The sequence below is a fragment of the Natator depressus genome, chromosome 2 (genome assembly GCF_965152275.1).
Source record: "Natator depressus isolate rNatDep1 chromosome 2, rNatDep2.hap1, whole genome shotgun sequence".
In the NCBI taxonomy this organism is placed as follows: domain Eukaryota; kingdom Metazoa; phylum Chordata; order Testudines; family Cheloniidae; genus Natator; species Natator depressus.
The window spans coordinates 17,959,383-17,974,150 of record NC_134235.1 but is presented as its reverse complement, the minus strand read 5'-3'; the positions used below and the strand labels follow the sequence as shown (position 1 = coordinate 17,974,150).

Here is a 14,768-nt window from a genome sequence, read left to right as displayed (position 1 = left end):
CATCAGTGACTCCAGTCCTGGTTGGAGGAGGAAGAGCAAATCGAATGCCTTGCCCACCACTGCAAGGAATGCAGGATTGAGAGGCACTCTGACAAGCTTGTTCAATGTTTGAGAACTCGGGTGACAGACCAACCTCAACCACACCTGAAAGAGACAAAGGCACAGTCTTGCCTTTTTGACTACCTAATTGCATGTGGCCATATGGCCTAGTAACCTTAGACATATATGAACCATATTTGAGGGTTGAGATTGTAGTGTCAGACATGACTAGCAAATTGCTAGAAACTGTTTGTTCAGCAGAAATGCTCTCAAACTTGTGGAATCTAGTAGGGCCCCAATGAATTTGATGTTATTATATTAATATTGACTTCCCTTTGTTCAAGATGAGACCGAGATGACTGAAGATACGTTATGCGAAGTGGACATGAAAGAGGACTTGTTCCTGGAATCTGTCTCTCACAAACCAATCATCCAGGTATGGCAAGATGTGAATTCCTTTCTTTCTGAGGTATGCTGTCACTACAGACATGCATTTGGTAACAACGTCTGGATACAAGGACAGGCCAAAGGGAACCACTATGTACTGATGGTGACCTGCTACCACAAACTTTTTTTGGCCCAGGAGAATCACCACGCAGACACAGGCATCCTGAAGAGCCAAAGCAGCAAACCTGTCATTGTGATTTAACATAGGAAGGAGATATGCCAGAGTGACCATATGGAAAGTCATGTATCTGATGTACTTGTTGAGGCCATGGAGACTGAGACTAGGTCTCATCCCTCTCTTGGATTTGGGGACCAGGAAATACCGGGAATAAAATCCTCCCCCCTGATGCTGTAGAGGGACCTCCTCTATAGGTCTCAGAGTAAGCGAAGTCTGGATCAGCTGAAGGAACAGTGGCTCATGAGAGGGATGCCTGAAAAGGGACTGGTGAGGGGGATGCACAGGCACTGAATGTCATAAACCAATCTCAAGGTACTTAAACACATTTGTCCACGGTTAGTGCATCCCAAGCACTGTACAAGTGAGACAGCCCATCCCTGAACTCAGGAGATGGAGGCATGGAGGTCACGACTGGAATGTTGTCCTGGATCTGAAAGTCAAACTGGTTGCTTATTTGATGATGGTGGAGGACAAGCCGTCTGTTTAAAGTTAGACCCAGAAGACCTCCTCTGCGATTTATGTCCTTTCCAGGAGAAGTCCTGCTGTGTAATAATGAAGGCCAACTGCCGGAAAAACCTTGTGAGCGGTATTGCTGCTGTTGCAGAAAGGCCTCACAATGACAGCTCCTGGTGGCTGGGGTATGAACCCCCAACAAACAAAGTAGCCTGTACATTTTTAAAGCAATGTAAGGTCTCATTGGTTTTCTCCCAAAAACAAAAAACCACCAAAGGGCAAGTCCTCTACACTCAGCTGAAGATCCAGAGCTATGCCAGAATTTTGCAACCATGAGGCCCATCTCATGGTTCCAGCTGATGCCACAACTCTGGATGAAGCATCTGCCACATCCAGAGCTGACTTCAATGACATTTTGGCCACTCAACGGCCCTCCTTAATTAATGTCTTAAACTCTACACTGGAGGATTCTGGCAACTTATCCATGAACTTAGACACACAATCCCAAATAAGGAAGTCATATTTGGATAACAGTACCTGTTGGTTTGCAATGTGCATCTGTAAAAAAACTGTGTAAATTGTTTTTCCCCGTAAAGTCCAGCTCTTAGACTCTTTGTCCTTAAGAGTGGTCTTATACCTCTCCTGTTGTAATCTGTCACTCACCACTGTTATCATGAGGGAGAGTTAGGAGCTGGATGGGTTTAAAAGCCCTTCATAGAAATATACAATCTTTTCTCAGAACACTTTGGTGTAGAAAGTAACAAAGCTGGGGTACTCTCTGAGGGCTTTGAAGGCTCCAAGGGAGCTTCATTTATCGGGAAGGCCATTCTCCCTGGTGCTGATGACTGGAGATTATTCAACAACGTTGTGTATTCTCTTGCACAAACAGCCTGAATGCTCAAGGCAGAGGTCACACACCTGAGAAGGTCCTGTTATGACTTGAAATCCTTGGGCACATGTGAAGAAGAGTCTGGTACCATTGAGTTGTCTGGTGATGAAAAAGGGCCAATGGAGGCTCCTGAGGGGGAAACTGGTTCCTGTGCAAGAGCATCAGGCTGAACTGGCTCAGAAGGGATGCCTTCAGACTGCACCTGCAACAGAAGTGACTCGAGAACAGAAATTGCAACTGGGATCAGTGATCTTGCCCTGGACTGGAACTGTAGACTGAGGAATATCCCAAGAGTTTCAAGGAGACCACTGAGAATAAGGGAAAAGCATTGCTGGCCAGTAGGTTCTGAGTCAGGAGCACTTATCCCTAGTGCAGAAACAGTGCCAATCTCAGTACTAAAGATGTCTTGAAGACTTCCAAGAGCAATGCTTTGAACATGAGGGAAGGGCAGAAGATGTCCCTGAACTGGATCTCAGCAAGCCCTGAAAATCATCCTGTGACAGCAAAGGAGCCACCTCAGATAGGACAAACAAATGATCAGATTTGTCCAAAGCCCAATACAGGGATGGCATCAGTATTGAAGATGAATGAGTAGCTGATGCCTTTGATGCCAGATGAGGCATCACATTTCTAAAAGGCTCCGGAACAAAAGGACAGTGCCGGAGCTGAGGAAACTGATGATGGGGTCTATAATAGAGACATCACTGGTGCTGAAGATAGCACTGCACTGATGAACTCCCAGTACCATAAAGGAAGTTGACTGCAACTCTGCACTCTGAGTCTCAGGTGATGCGGACTATGGTGCTGACGAATGAGACAACTCTGCGACTAGCCCAGACAGTGCCAAGGGCACAGAGAAGGAAGAAGCCACAGCAGCTGAGTGCCTCTGAACTGCTGGGGAATTAGGGATGCAGAGCAGGTTTGACATCACCTGGTATGCCAGTGTATTAGAGACAACAGACACCCCATGGCCAGAACTAGAGTCAACAGTACGATATCCATCTAGTCCTGATGCGCAACCAGGGAGCAGTTAGATGGCTCAGCTCCATCTTACATTCTGGAGGAGTAACGGTGCTGATCAGCACTCCTCCAAGAAGACAACAAGGAACATTTCTGATCCCTGTAGTCGTCTTGGTTCATCTTGTGGGTCCTCTTCCTCGGAGGACCAGAGGAAGGAGAACTGTCTTTCTTCCTCCTAGGGGAAGCATCAGACCTTGCACCCAGAGTAACATCTCATGCCGGCTCCAAAGGGGATTACGGCATCAGATCAGTGAAGGTCCCCAGTGCTGAAGCAGGCCTCATAGCTTATTCCAAAAGGTACTGCCTTAAGCAGAAGTTCCTTGTCACCTGCATTCTCTTCTTGAATGATTTGCAGACAGAATACCATTCTTTAAAGTGCCCTTCTCCCCAGAACAAGCATCACGTGTGGGGGTCATTCTTGGGGATAGCTATCCCACACAACAGACAATGCTTAAAATGCCCGGGAGGGCACTCACCAAGGTAAGTATCTAATCTAACTAAACACTACAAACTAAACCTAAGAGTACTACAAAACTACACTAAATATATGAATGAACACATATATACAAAGAACTCCCAGAAAACTGAGAAGCAGAAGTGAGATAAATCACCACGAGACATTGTGACTCTAGCCACTGGCAGTGAAAAGGAACTGAAGGGGGTCAGTATAGTGTTGCCCTTAAATAACTAGGGGAGGGGCTAGAGCCACTTTGCACGAGCACCCCCTCACCCGCAAGGGCACTGCTTGACAAAGTTCTCCAGCTTTGGTGCACTGGAAGCGTGCACACGTGAATGGAATATATGTCTGCAACTACTCAAAGAAAACAAGAGGGTCTGCACTCTTAGTCAAACATTCTGCATATTCTAAATTGGGAACTCACAGCTACTAAATAACTGCTGTATGAAACTTGTCTCCAGACAATTCTGTAAATATGACATGACTGCAACTGGCTACCTTCTCCAGAAAAGAAAATACCCCAAACCAAGAATCTGAAGTGCTAAAACTAAAGGCTGGGATTAGGAGGCCTGCCTTGGACCTCTTGGGTAGTTTTAGAGGGTCTCAGTGCATCTCTTTAGTAGTTTACATATAATCCATTTGTATGCAAATCTAGTTTCCCAATACAAAGCAACAAAATTTGAGTAGACATCTGCTTTCCTTCTCAATAATCTGTCATCCTCTCTTGACACATTTAAAGAACATTAGTTGAACTTTTGGAAACCTTTAAAAATGTCTGGCAAAGCATTAAGCTTGTGTGTTTCTTGGGCTGGTGCCATATCAGTACAGAAAGAGTTTTGCTTTCTGAAGATCAGAACTTTATGATAACTGAATGCTTCCCAATTGACCAGTTTACCCACCTGCAAAAACTGATCCCTACATTTTGGAAAATGTCCATACTATTGACATATCCATAACTATTCTTATCTCTTTTATTTCCTTAAAAGTGTGCTTTTTGATGGATTTTTTAAAAAGAAAGTTATGGTTTTAGTGGACAGAGTACAGTACTTTGAAGTTCTAATCCTGGCTCTGATCATAACTCCCTCTTTGGCTTTTGGCAAATTACTTAAAATGTGATTCTCCTCTGAAAAGTCTAACATGACACCATGTTCCATTTTTGTCTTAATGAATTCAGATAAAATTTGTTCAAATTTTAAGTGGAAAAATGTTTCAAAAGAGAAGGTCACTCATCTTGTGCAGTAACGGGTTCATCAAGATGGTTGTCCCTGTGGCTGCTCCACTTTAGGTGTCTTGATGCCCTGCACTTGTAATAGGAGATTTGTGGTAGCAGTGCCCGGTTGAGCCACACATGCACCGTAGCCATCTCACGCTGCTCCGAGTGGTTACACAGTAGTGTGCAGCCAACCGTCCCTCTGTTCCTTCTCTACCCCAGAGAATCTACATGAAACTCTGGAGTAGAGGGGAGGAGGGTGAGTACTGGAGCACCCACAGGGACAACCATCTTGAAGAACCTCAGTTACTGCACAATGTGAATAACCTCTTCTTCAAGGAGTGTCCCTGTGGGTGCTCCACTTTAGGTGACTGTTGAAGTAGTGCCCCTCAGTGCGAGGGCGGGGGGCAGAGGGGAAGGAGGGGGCCTTCGGAGTTGCTCTATTGATGGTGGATAACACCATGAGAGTCCAAAGTGGACAACTGATGCTGATTGTTGCTCTATAACATAGTGTTTAGTGAAAGTATGGACTGATGTCCAGGTAGCTGCTCTACAAATGTTAGTGAAGGGACATTATTGAGAAAGGGCACAGATGTTGACAGTGCTCTGGTGGAGTGTGTATGAATTCCTGCTGGAGGTTGTAGCTTGTTGTATTGGTAGCACAACAGGATACATCCTGATATCCACTTGGACAGTCTCTGTTTTGAGATGGTTGTTTGATCCTTCAAGTGTTCTGTTATAGAAACAAATAGTCTGTGATTTTCTAAATGTTTTTGTTCTTTCAGTGTAGAAAGCTAATGCTCTGAAAACAACCAGTGTGTGGAGTGAAGTCTCCTTCCTGTCCGCATGTGGCTTTGGAAAAAACACAGGTAAATAAATGGGTTGGTTCAAATGAAAGGGAGAGGCGACTTTGGGTAGGAACTTGGGATGCGGTTGTAGAGTTACTTTATCTTTAAATAATCTTGTATACGGTCGGTTTGCCATTAAGGCACCTAATTCTCCCCACCCATTTGGCAGACATGATGGCAATGAGGAAAGCCACTTTCATGGATAAGTGCAACAAAGAGCAGGCTGCAAGGGGTCAACGGCTTTCCCATGAGTCCGCACAGAACAAGGTTGAGGTCCTACATGGATGTAGGGTTTCTTATTGTGGGGTAAGCGTTTTCAATGCCTTTAAGGAAACATTTTAATGGTTGGGTGAACAAAGTGACTCTGTCCACCCTGTCGTGCAAGGATGTAATAGCAGCAAAGTATACTCTGATGGAACTAGTAGATAGCCCTGATTTTTTAAGTTCCAGTATATAGTCCAGGATCCTCGGCGGGGGGACAATTGTGGTAAGATCTGTTTATCTTGGCACCAGGTGCTGAATCGTTTCCACTTATGAATATCTTTCTTTCTTGTACTTGCTCTCTGACTGTTCAGTAATATCTCTTTTACTTCCTCTGAACAGGCCTCCTCAACCCCAGTCAGCCACGGATTAGCCAGGCCTTGAGGTGGAGTACTACGAGATTGGGATATGGACGCGTCCTGCATTTTGTGACAGAAGGTGAGGGAAGGGTTCGAGGCAGTTTCATCGCCATCTGAAGCAGGTATGGGAACCATGTTTGTCTGGGCCATGTAGGTGCTATGAGAATGACCCTGGATTTGTCCTGCTCCATCTTGTGAATGACTCAGCTTAGAAGTGGGGTGGGAGGAAATGCATACATAAGTGGTGCATCCCATTTTATGTGGAGAATGTCTCTTAGAGAGTGATGTCCCAATCCCACCCTGAAGCAATATGGGCACTTGGCATTCTGAGCTGTTGCAAACGGATCTATGGTGGGGAACCCCCACATGGACTTTAGAATTCTGGGATCCATCTCCCATTCATAGGTTTGTGAGAAGTCCCTGCTTCGGACATCCACTGTTGTATTCCGACATCACAGAAGATAGGATGCCAATATCTCTATGTTGTTGGTGATGCACCAATTCCAAAGTCATATTGCCTCTGTATATAGAGAGAATGATCATGCTCCCCCTTGGTGATTTATGTAAAACTTGCACGCTATATTGTGTGTGAGGGTCTTGATGGCATTGTTTTTGATTAGAGGGAAAAAGTGGTTGCATGCATTTTGGACTGCCCTTCGCTCCAGTAGGTTTATGTGCAGGTTGGACTCCGCTGGGGATCAGTGGCCTTGGACCATATTGTTGAGTAGATATGCCCCCCAACCTATTAGGGAAGCATCTGTTGTGATTATCATTGTTGGAATTCTTTGTAGAAAGGGGACTCTTGAACAGTTGTTCTTTGGCTGTGTCCACCATGTTAGAGAGTCTTTTACTCTGCGTGGCATTGTGAGGCATCTGTTGAGAAAGTGTCTGTGCAGTATATACACTGTTCGAAGCCACGGCTGCAAGCATCTCATGTGGAGTCTGGCATGTTTGACAACAAACGTTGTTGCTGACATATTCCCCAAGAGTTATAAGCATGTTCTGGCGGATGTCTGTGGGCTGTGCATCAGAATCGAAATTAGATTGACCAGTGTGAGGAAGCATTGTTGGGGTGGTGTTGCTGTTGCTGTCAGGAAGTTGAGGCAGGCTCCAATGAATTCCAACTTTTGGACAGGAACCAGTGTGGACTTTTGTGCATTTATTTACAACTCTAGGTTTGTGAAAAGGGTTATCATGCTCTGTGTGGCATTTATTGCTTCTTGCTGTGTTGGTGCCCTTATGAGGCAGTCATCCAAGTATGGAAATATCATTACTCCACGTCTGCGGAGGTGAGCTGCCACGACAGCAAGAACTTTGGTGAAAACCCTCGGAACAGTGGATAGCCCAAAGGGTAGTACTCTGTATTGGAAGTGTTGTTTCCCTAGAATGAATCTCAGGAATCTTCTGAGTATATGGTAATATAGAAATATGCGTCCTGGAGGTGGGGGGTCAAGAGCCAATCTCCCTTCTCTAGTGCTGGATTTATTGTAGGTAAAGTCACCATTTTGAAACGTTGTATTCTTATTAATTTGTTGAGTTTGCATATATCCAGTATGGATCTCCACCCACCAGTCTTTTTCTGAGTTAGAAAATAGTGTGAATAAAAACCTCTCCCCTTTTGTTGCAATGGTACGGCTTCCACGGCACTTAATTGTACGAGGTGGTTTATTTCTTGTTGCAGCAGGTGCTCGTGACAGGGGTCCCTGAAGAGAGATGGGTCAGAGGGGTGGGTCGGAAGGATAGAAATAAAGGGGACAGAATAACCCTTTTGGATAATCTCTAAAACCCATTTGTCTGTTGTGATGGTATTCCAGATTGGGTAAAATGGTGACAAGGCGGTCTCTGAATGGATGGGGTACCATTTCTACTTCCAGAGTTCGAGAGTGTGGTGGTCTTGTGCCCTCGACCATACCTTCAAAATTGTTGTCTGGAGGTGGGATTGTTGAGATGTCGAAGGTTGATCTTGGTTCTGCCGACATCTGTTCTATTTTTGTTTACACCGTTGGTCGTACTGAGTGTGGGGTTGAGAGTATGGAGTTGACCGGAATCTGACTGTAAACCCTGCTGTTTCTTTTTGTTTGCAGGTACATAAATGTCCAGGGTTTTAAAAGTTCCCCTTGAGTCTTTTAGAGTGCGTAGTGACACATCAGTTTTGTTTGTGAATAGTTTTTGACCCTCGAAGGGTAAGTCCTTGACCATTGCCTGGACCTCCCTTGGGAACCCGGAGATATGGAGCCAACATGCACGGTGCATGACCACAGATGTCGCAATGGATCATGCTGGCCATGACTGCAGAGTCCAGGGAGGCCTGTAGGGCTGTCCTGCTGATAAGAGACCCTTTGGAAATGTTCGCCTTGTATTGTTTTTTGCCATCTGGAAAATTTTCAATAAATTCAGACATTTTGGAGAACATATTGTGTACGTATATTGCCAGTAGGGCCACATAATTGGCTATGAGGAATTAAAGTGTAGCAGAGGAATAAGCTTTTCGTCCAGAAAGGTCTAACCTTTTCCAATCCCTATCATATGGGGTCATTCTGGACTGGTGTTGTTTTCCCCTTTTGGTTGACCACTTCTATTATTAAATAGTTTGGTGCGGGGTGTGTAGATAAAAACTCAGCCCCTTTAGCTGGCACATAATATTTTTGGTCAGACCTCTTACATAAGGGTGTTGCTATAGCCAGTGTCTGACAGATTATTTTTGCAGGCTTCATGATAGTATCATTAACTGGCAGGGCTATCTTTGCTGCTCAGGATGTCTGAAGTATGTCCGTGAGATTATGTTGGGCTTTTGATAGTTGTTCTAACAAAATGTCTAGAGATTCAGCTACCCTTTTGAAGAGGTCCTGAAAGGATTTGAAATCATCCCCTGTAGTGGTGGGTGGTAGCATTATGGTTTCCTCCGGTGAAGAAGATGAGAGGTGAGTAGGTGGCAAAGTGTCATGTTCAGCTCTGTCCTCAGGTTCCTCAGTCTCTTCCTCTTGTGTTTCTGAGGGTGCTGGGACAGTTAGTGAAGGGAAGCATGTTGTTTTGGACCTAGGCCGGCTCGGGTCCTGCGGTGTTGGGACCTATATATTGTCCATGGAACCCAGTATGGCCAAACCAGTTAGGTGGGAATGGTATGGGGGGCAGTGCCCATGGGTGACCATACCAGCCTCACATATCTGTAGGTGGTTGGTGGTGAGATGGTCCAGGCTTGGGTGAGGAGTGGCAAAGAGTATATATTACTGCAGCATCCTCCTCTTCCTCATCACTGGAGATAGGAGGGGCTGATCTACAATGAGTATTCAGCTGACTTGGTACCAATCTGGATGGGGTACCCTCGGTACCGAGTAGAGGAGATTCAGGCGTTGAGGCCACTATCGGGTCTGCATGTCTCATGAATTGCTGCAGAACCGTGAGGCTCTGTGCCGGAGACTGCATTATGGATGGCCCGGGAGTATGAGTTGCAGCTGCCGGTGCCAAGAATTTAGAGCTGTGAGGTATACGTACAGCAGGTGGCACCATTGTACTGCTCGGTGCTGAGGTTTTCTTCGCCGAGCTGAAAGGTTTCACTTTACTGTGTGAACCTCCATTTGAGCTTGCCCACATAGGGTCTTTAGCTCTTCTAGAACTCTAGGTACTGGACGTTCCCGGTGCCGCACAGTCTGGCGCTCTTGATGCTGTCAGTACTGGGGCAGATTTTTCAGTTGGAGATTGCTTTCTCTTAGGCGATTCTCGGCACAAGGATGTCTGCGACCACTTTTTGGTAGCCTTTCTTGGAACAAGAAAAGGAGTACTTGTGGCACCTGAGAGACTAACAAATTTATTTGAGCATAAGCTTTCATGAGCTACAGCTCATTTCATTGGAACAGGCTCCTTGGCAGCCATCGTTGAAGCAGAACCCCTGTCAGAAGCTGCTGCTGGCGGCGGCCATTGGCCAGTGGGTGGTCCTGGACTTGGGGTCCGAGGCTGGCCTGTGGGATTTCTCTATCATGAGGGGCTTAAGCTGGAGATCCCTGGCTTTTCTTGCCCTGGTTGTCAGCTTTCTGCAGTGTGGGCACTTTTGAATAATGCAAGTCTCACCGAGGCAGCGGACACACTGTGTGTGGCCGTCAGAGACCAGTATGTAGAGTCTGCAAGTCAGACAGCATTTAAAGCTGGGTGAGCTGGGCATGCCTGAGAGCGTCGGTCTCTTAAAAGAAAAAAAAACAGGGATAAACCCTGTTTGAGGCTAGAGCTGTCTGCCTCATGGAGAAACAGGAGTAGATAGGGAAGGTAAAAGGAAAAAAAAATTTTTTGAATGAAATAAAAGAAATTATAGTAAGGCAAAGGGATAGGGTAGCTAACTACAGCTAAACTAACAGTACCAAGAAACAACTACGGACTATCTTCTATTAATCCTATAGGAGGTAAGAGAGGGCGCTGCTGATCTCTCCAACTCAAGACAAAGGCAGTAGAGAAGGAACTGAGGGACAGTTGGCTGCGCACCGCTATGTAACCGCTCGAAGCGGTGTGAGACGGCTACAGCGTGTGCACAGCCCAACTGGGCACTGCTACCACAAATCTCCGATTACAAGCGCAGGGCATCAAGACACAAAATAGAGCACCCACAGGGACACTCCTCGAAGAAGTAGAAAGATATTTTTCTGTCAGCCCTGGAAACTCAGCTGAGGATCTGATAGACAAACTGGGTTCTGTTTGGCTTATGCATCACCAGAAAAGTTTCTATACACCAAATTTGCTCTTAGTGACACCTGCACAACCCAAATGGCCTTAGCAGAGTTCCACAGGTATCACGAAATGTAGAAGTTGACCCAGCAATTGCAAATGTATACAGTCAGCTATTCCACTGAAAATGCATGGGCCAGAGAAATACTTAACATATTTATGGAAGAGTGAGCCACAGCTCTCCAAAGCTAGCAGGAATAAAAAATAATTTCATATGCAGATGTGACTGAATACACACAGTTTAGTAAAAAGATGCCATTTTTTACTTGGACATTAATCCTTTTGCCTTTGATTCCTCTGGAAGATGGGAATATTTATTTATTAATTTACAAGGACTAATATTTGTAATGAGACTTGAATGTGAAAATATCTGTGTTTAGTGCTAAAATTATATAGTTATGATTAATAAAAAATCAATCAATCATTCTTATTGGTCTGACTTTTCTTTCCCTTTTATTTTTTCTGCTTACATATAACTATAGATAGAGAGCAAGGCAAATAATGTGATGAATGGGAGAAACGTAAGTAACGAGACAGATAGAGTAATAAAGCTTCCCTAAATCACATTATTATTCCCCACATGAAATATACACTAATTATCGTAAATGAAATCACCACTGCTGACATTTATCCAAAATAATATTGTGACAGGTTCGGTCACAGAGGATCCCCTTGGGACTGTCACCTGATGTGCTGAAATTGCCTCTGAGCTGATTTTCCCTTCCAGCTTGGGACTCCAGAACCCTACCTTGTTGAGCCAGACACGCTAGCCTGCTGCAACACAGACCCAGGGTCTAGGCCACGCCCCCCAAAATGCAGACTTTACCTAAAAATAGCTCAGCAGGTTACCTGTCTCTAGCACCCAGACACCCAGCTCCCAATGGGATCCAAACCCCAAATAAATCCATTTTACTCTGTATAAAGCTTATACAGGGTAAACTCAAATTGTTTGTCCTCTATATCACTGATAGAGAGATATGCTCATCTGTTTGGCCCCCCAGGTATTAATCACTTACTCTGGGTTTATTAATAAACAAAAGTGATTTTATTAAGGATAAAAAGTAGGATTTAAGGGGTTTCAAGTAATAACAGCCAGAACAAAGTAAGTCACAAAGCAAAATAAAACAAAATATGCAACTCTAAGCTTAATACATTAGGAAACTGATTACTGGTAATATCTCACACTCAAAGATGTTCCAATAAGTTTCTTTCACAGACTAGACTCCTTCGTAGTCTGGGTCCAATCCTTTCCCCTGGTACAGTCTTTGTTAGATGCAGCAGACATCTCAGGTAGTAAGCAGGGTTTTTTCATGACTGGCAGCCCCTTTTGTCCTGCTCCACCCCCTTTTATAGCTTTGGCATAAGGCAGGAATCTTTTGTCTGTGCTTGTCCCCACACCCGCCTCTTCAATGGAAAAGTACAAGGATTAAGATGGATTCCAGTGCCATGTGACATGGTCACATGTCACTGTAAAACCCCTAGTCTCCATTCTTCCAGGGTTGGCCCACATGTACACAGGAAGGTTTGCAGATAAATAAATCATTTACAACCAATTGTCCTAGTCAATGGGAGCCATCAAGATTCTAAACCACCATTAATGGCCCACACTTTGCATAATTACAATAGGACCTCAGAGTTATACTTCATATTTCTAGCTTCAGATACAAGAATGATACATGCATACAAATAAGAGGAATATATTCAGTAGGTTATAACCTTTGTTATGATACCGTACAAGAGTCCTTTTGCATAAAGCATATTCCAGTTACATCATATTCACACTCATTAGCATGTTTCCATAAAACATATGGAGTGAAACAGCAAATATTTTTAAAATTTATATCACTTATCCAACCATCCTTTTAACCTTGTCCCAGTGTCTACAGCCACACTCAGTAAGAGTCACTGAATTTTTAATATAACACTCCAAAATCTAATGCCAATCCAGAACTCACTTCCATCAAGTCTTCCTTTGAATGGACTGTAACAGATTATCATGGGCCCAGATGCCTGAATTATGCACCAAGGGATGGGTCAGAAATAAAACTACTACCACACATTGAGTTAGGGGCATTATGAACTAAAGCTTCCCAGAGCGATACATGATTTCTCCTTGTAAACTTATTTAAAATTAGTTTTGCATCACAACTAGTCTACACACATAAAAATATTGCAAATGTATGGTTTAGTAATATATTGTATTTACTTTTTCATTTGACTATTCATCACTTCTTATAACTAATATTCCTTCTGTATACACAGACTATTTTATTCTATTATATACTGCTTAAGACTAGAGCGCGTGAGCAGCTGTTTTAAGATTTTTTTAATCTATAAAACCTGTGTCACATGTCCACAGATGTTTTATTGTAACTGTAATGTCTAGATATTATATGTATGGTGTATAGCTTGTATGTCTGTATACCAACTAAAAATGTACAGTCCCAACTAGAAAATTAATGGTTTGATCAGCAACCCAGTCTTCTTCCTTATTCCAGAGGAATATTAGGCATAAGGTTTAACCCTTCAATAGAATACACAAAAGCTTGAATTTCCATTAACACTGAAGGTTATATATCTAATGTGATGTTCATGGCATTGAGAATAAACCCATTCTTAATCCTTCATCTTTACAGATTCATCAATAGTAACAATGAACAGTTCTGAACCAGAATGAAAATCCAAGAATGTTACTGACCTGTTAAATAAGTCTGAGTCATCTACCGAAACAAAGATAAATGACAGGTATTCTCAGTATCATAATAATCAAGGTTAGAATGTAAAAGGTTTTCCTTCTCTGACATTAAAGTGTTTTCTCTCTTTGTATGAATTATGACAAAATGAAGAATACTTACAATTTGGTCTCATAATCCTTCCAGGCTTTGTCAAAAGGCTTTTTAAGATCCTTAGGAAACAGAAAATGCACTTAAAATATGTTTATAAACACTTTTAAATTGTAGGTTTAAAACTAAGATATCATTCCAAAAATCATAAATGGCATTTTAAAAAGTCTTTTCTTTTAAATCTTTTCAAATATTCCTCTCTCACGGATCTTAAGACAGATATGAACCACATATTTTCCAAGTGGAATTTTAATCATGCACCTTCAATTATACTTAGCAGAATCCATGCAGATATGATGACAATAAGTGCCAACATAAGAATCTGGATGGATGGATGGATAGTAAGGAGCTGAAATCTAGGCAACCCTGAAAATGTTCCCCTGAAAGTACTCACTGAACACTTACCCCTTTAACTCCTTTCAAGTCTCCTTTTAAGAGAGAATCCAAAGTGAAGATAACATTGTGGCTTAAGCCCTGGAGCTAAGGAAAAAAAAAAAGAAGCAGCACTAGTTGAGTTTAAAGAAAAACGTATAAATATCATGATTTAAACAAATATGCTGCACTCATATTTTTGTTTCATTTCACTATCTAATGTAGCTGAACCTGTGGCAAAAAAAGTTCCACACTAATAGCAAATTCAGATCCATAAAGAGTTAATCAGCATGTACATGGATGGAAACAGAAGCATTAAAAAAATATAGGAAACTTATGCACATTCAGGGAAACATGAAAAGTGAAATTAAAATTAACAGATGAAGGAGGTCCAGAAAACAGATCAAGGTAATTTTCAGTTTCCCTAACAAACAATAGAACATTACTTGGGGAGCAATTTAAGAACATAAGAACGGCTACACTGGGTCAGACCAAAGGTCCATCTAGCCAAGTATCCTATCTTCCGACAGTGGCCAATGCCAGGTGCCCCAGAGGGAATGAACAGAACAGGTAATCATCAAGTGATCCATCCCCTGTCACCCATTCCCAGCTTCTGGCCAACAAAGGCTAGGGACACCATCCCTGCCCATATGCTGGCTTCTGGGTCAATAAGGCTTTTCTT

At 43.2% G+C, this 14,768-nt stretch overlaps 1 protein-coding gene across 3 annotated transcripts in view; it reads right to left on the bottom strand.

Moving 5' to 3' along the window:
* ASAP1 (ArfGAP with SH3 domain, ankyrin repeat and PH domain 1) overlaps nt 1–14,768 on the bottom strand; it is a 370,981-nt gene that overhangs the window by 145,878 nt on the left and 210,335 nt on the right. For all 3 annotated transcript variants that reach the window (XM_074943850.1, XM_074943849.1, XM_074943852.1), the window contains 2 exons: nt 14,120–14,194; nt 13,727–13,776 (listed from right to left, as the gene is read on the bottom strand). In XM_074943850.1, coding sequence (XP_074799951.1) covers nt 13,727–13,776; nt 14,120–14,194 — 125 coding nt within the window. The remainder of the gene's footprint in view (nt 1–13,726; nt 13,777–14,119; nt 14,195–14,768) is intronic.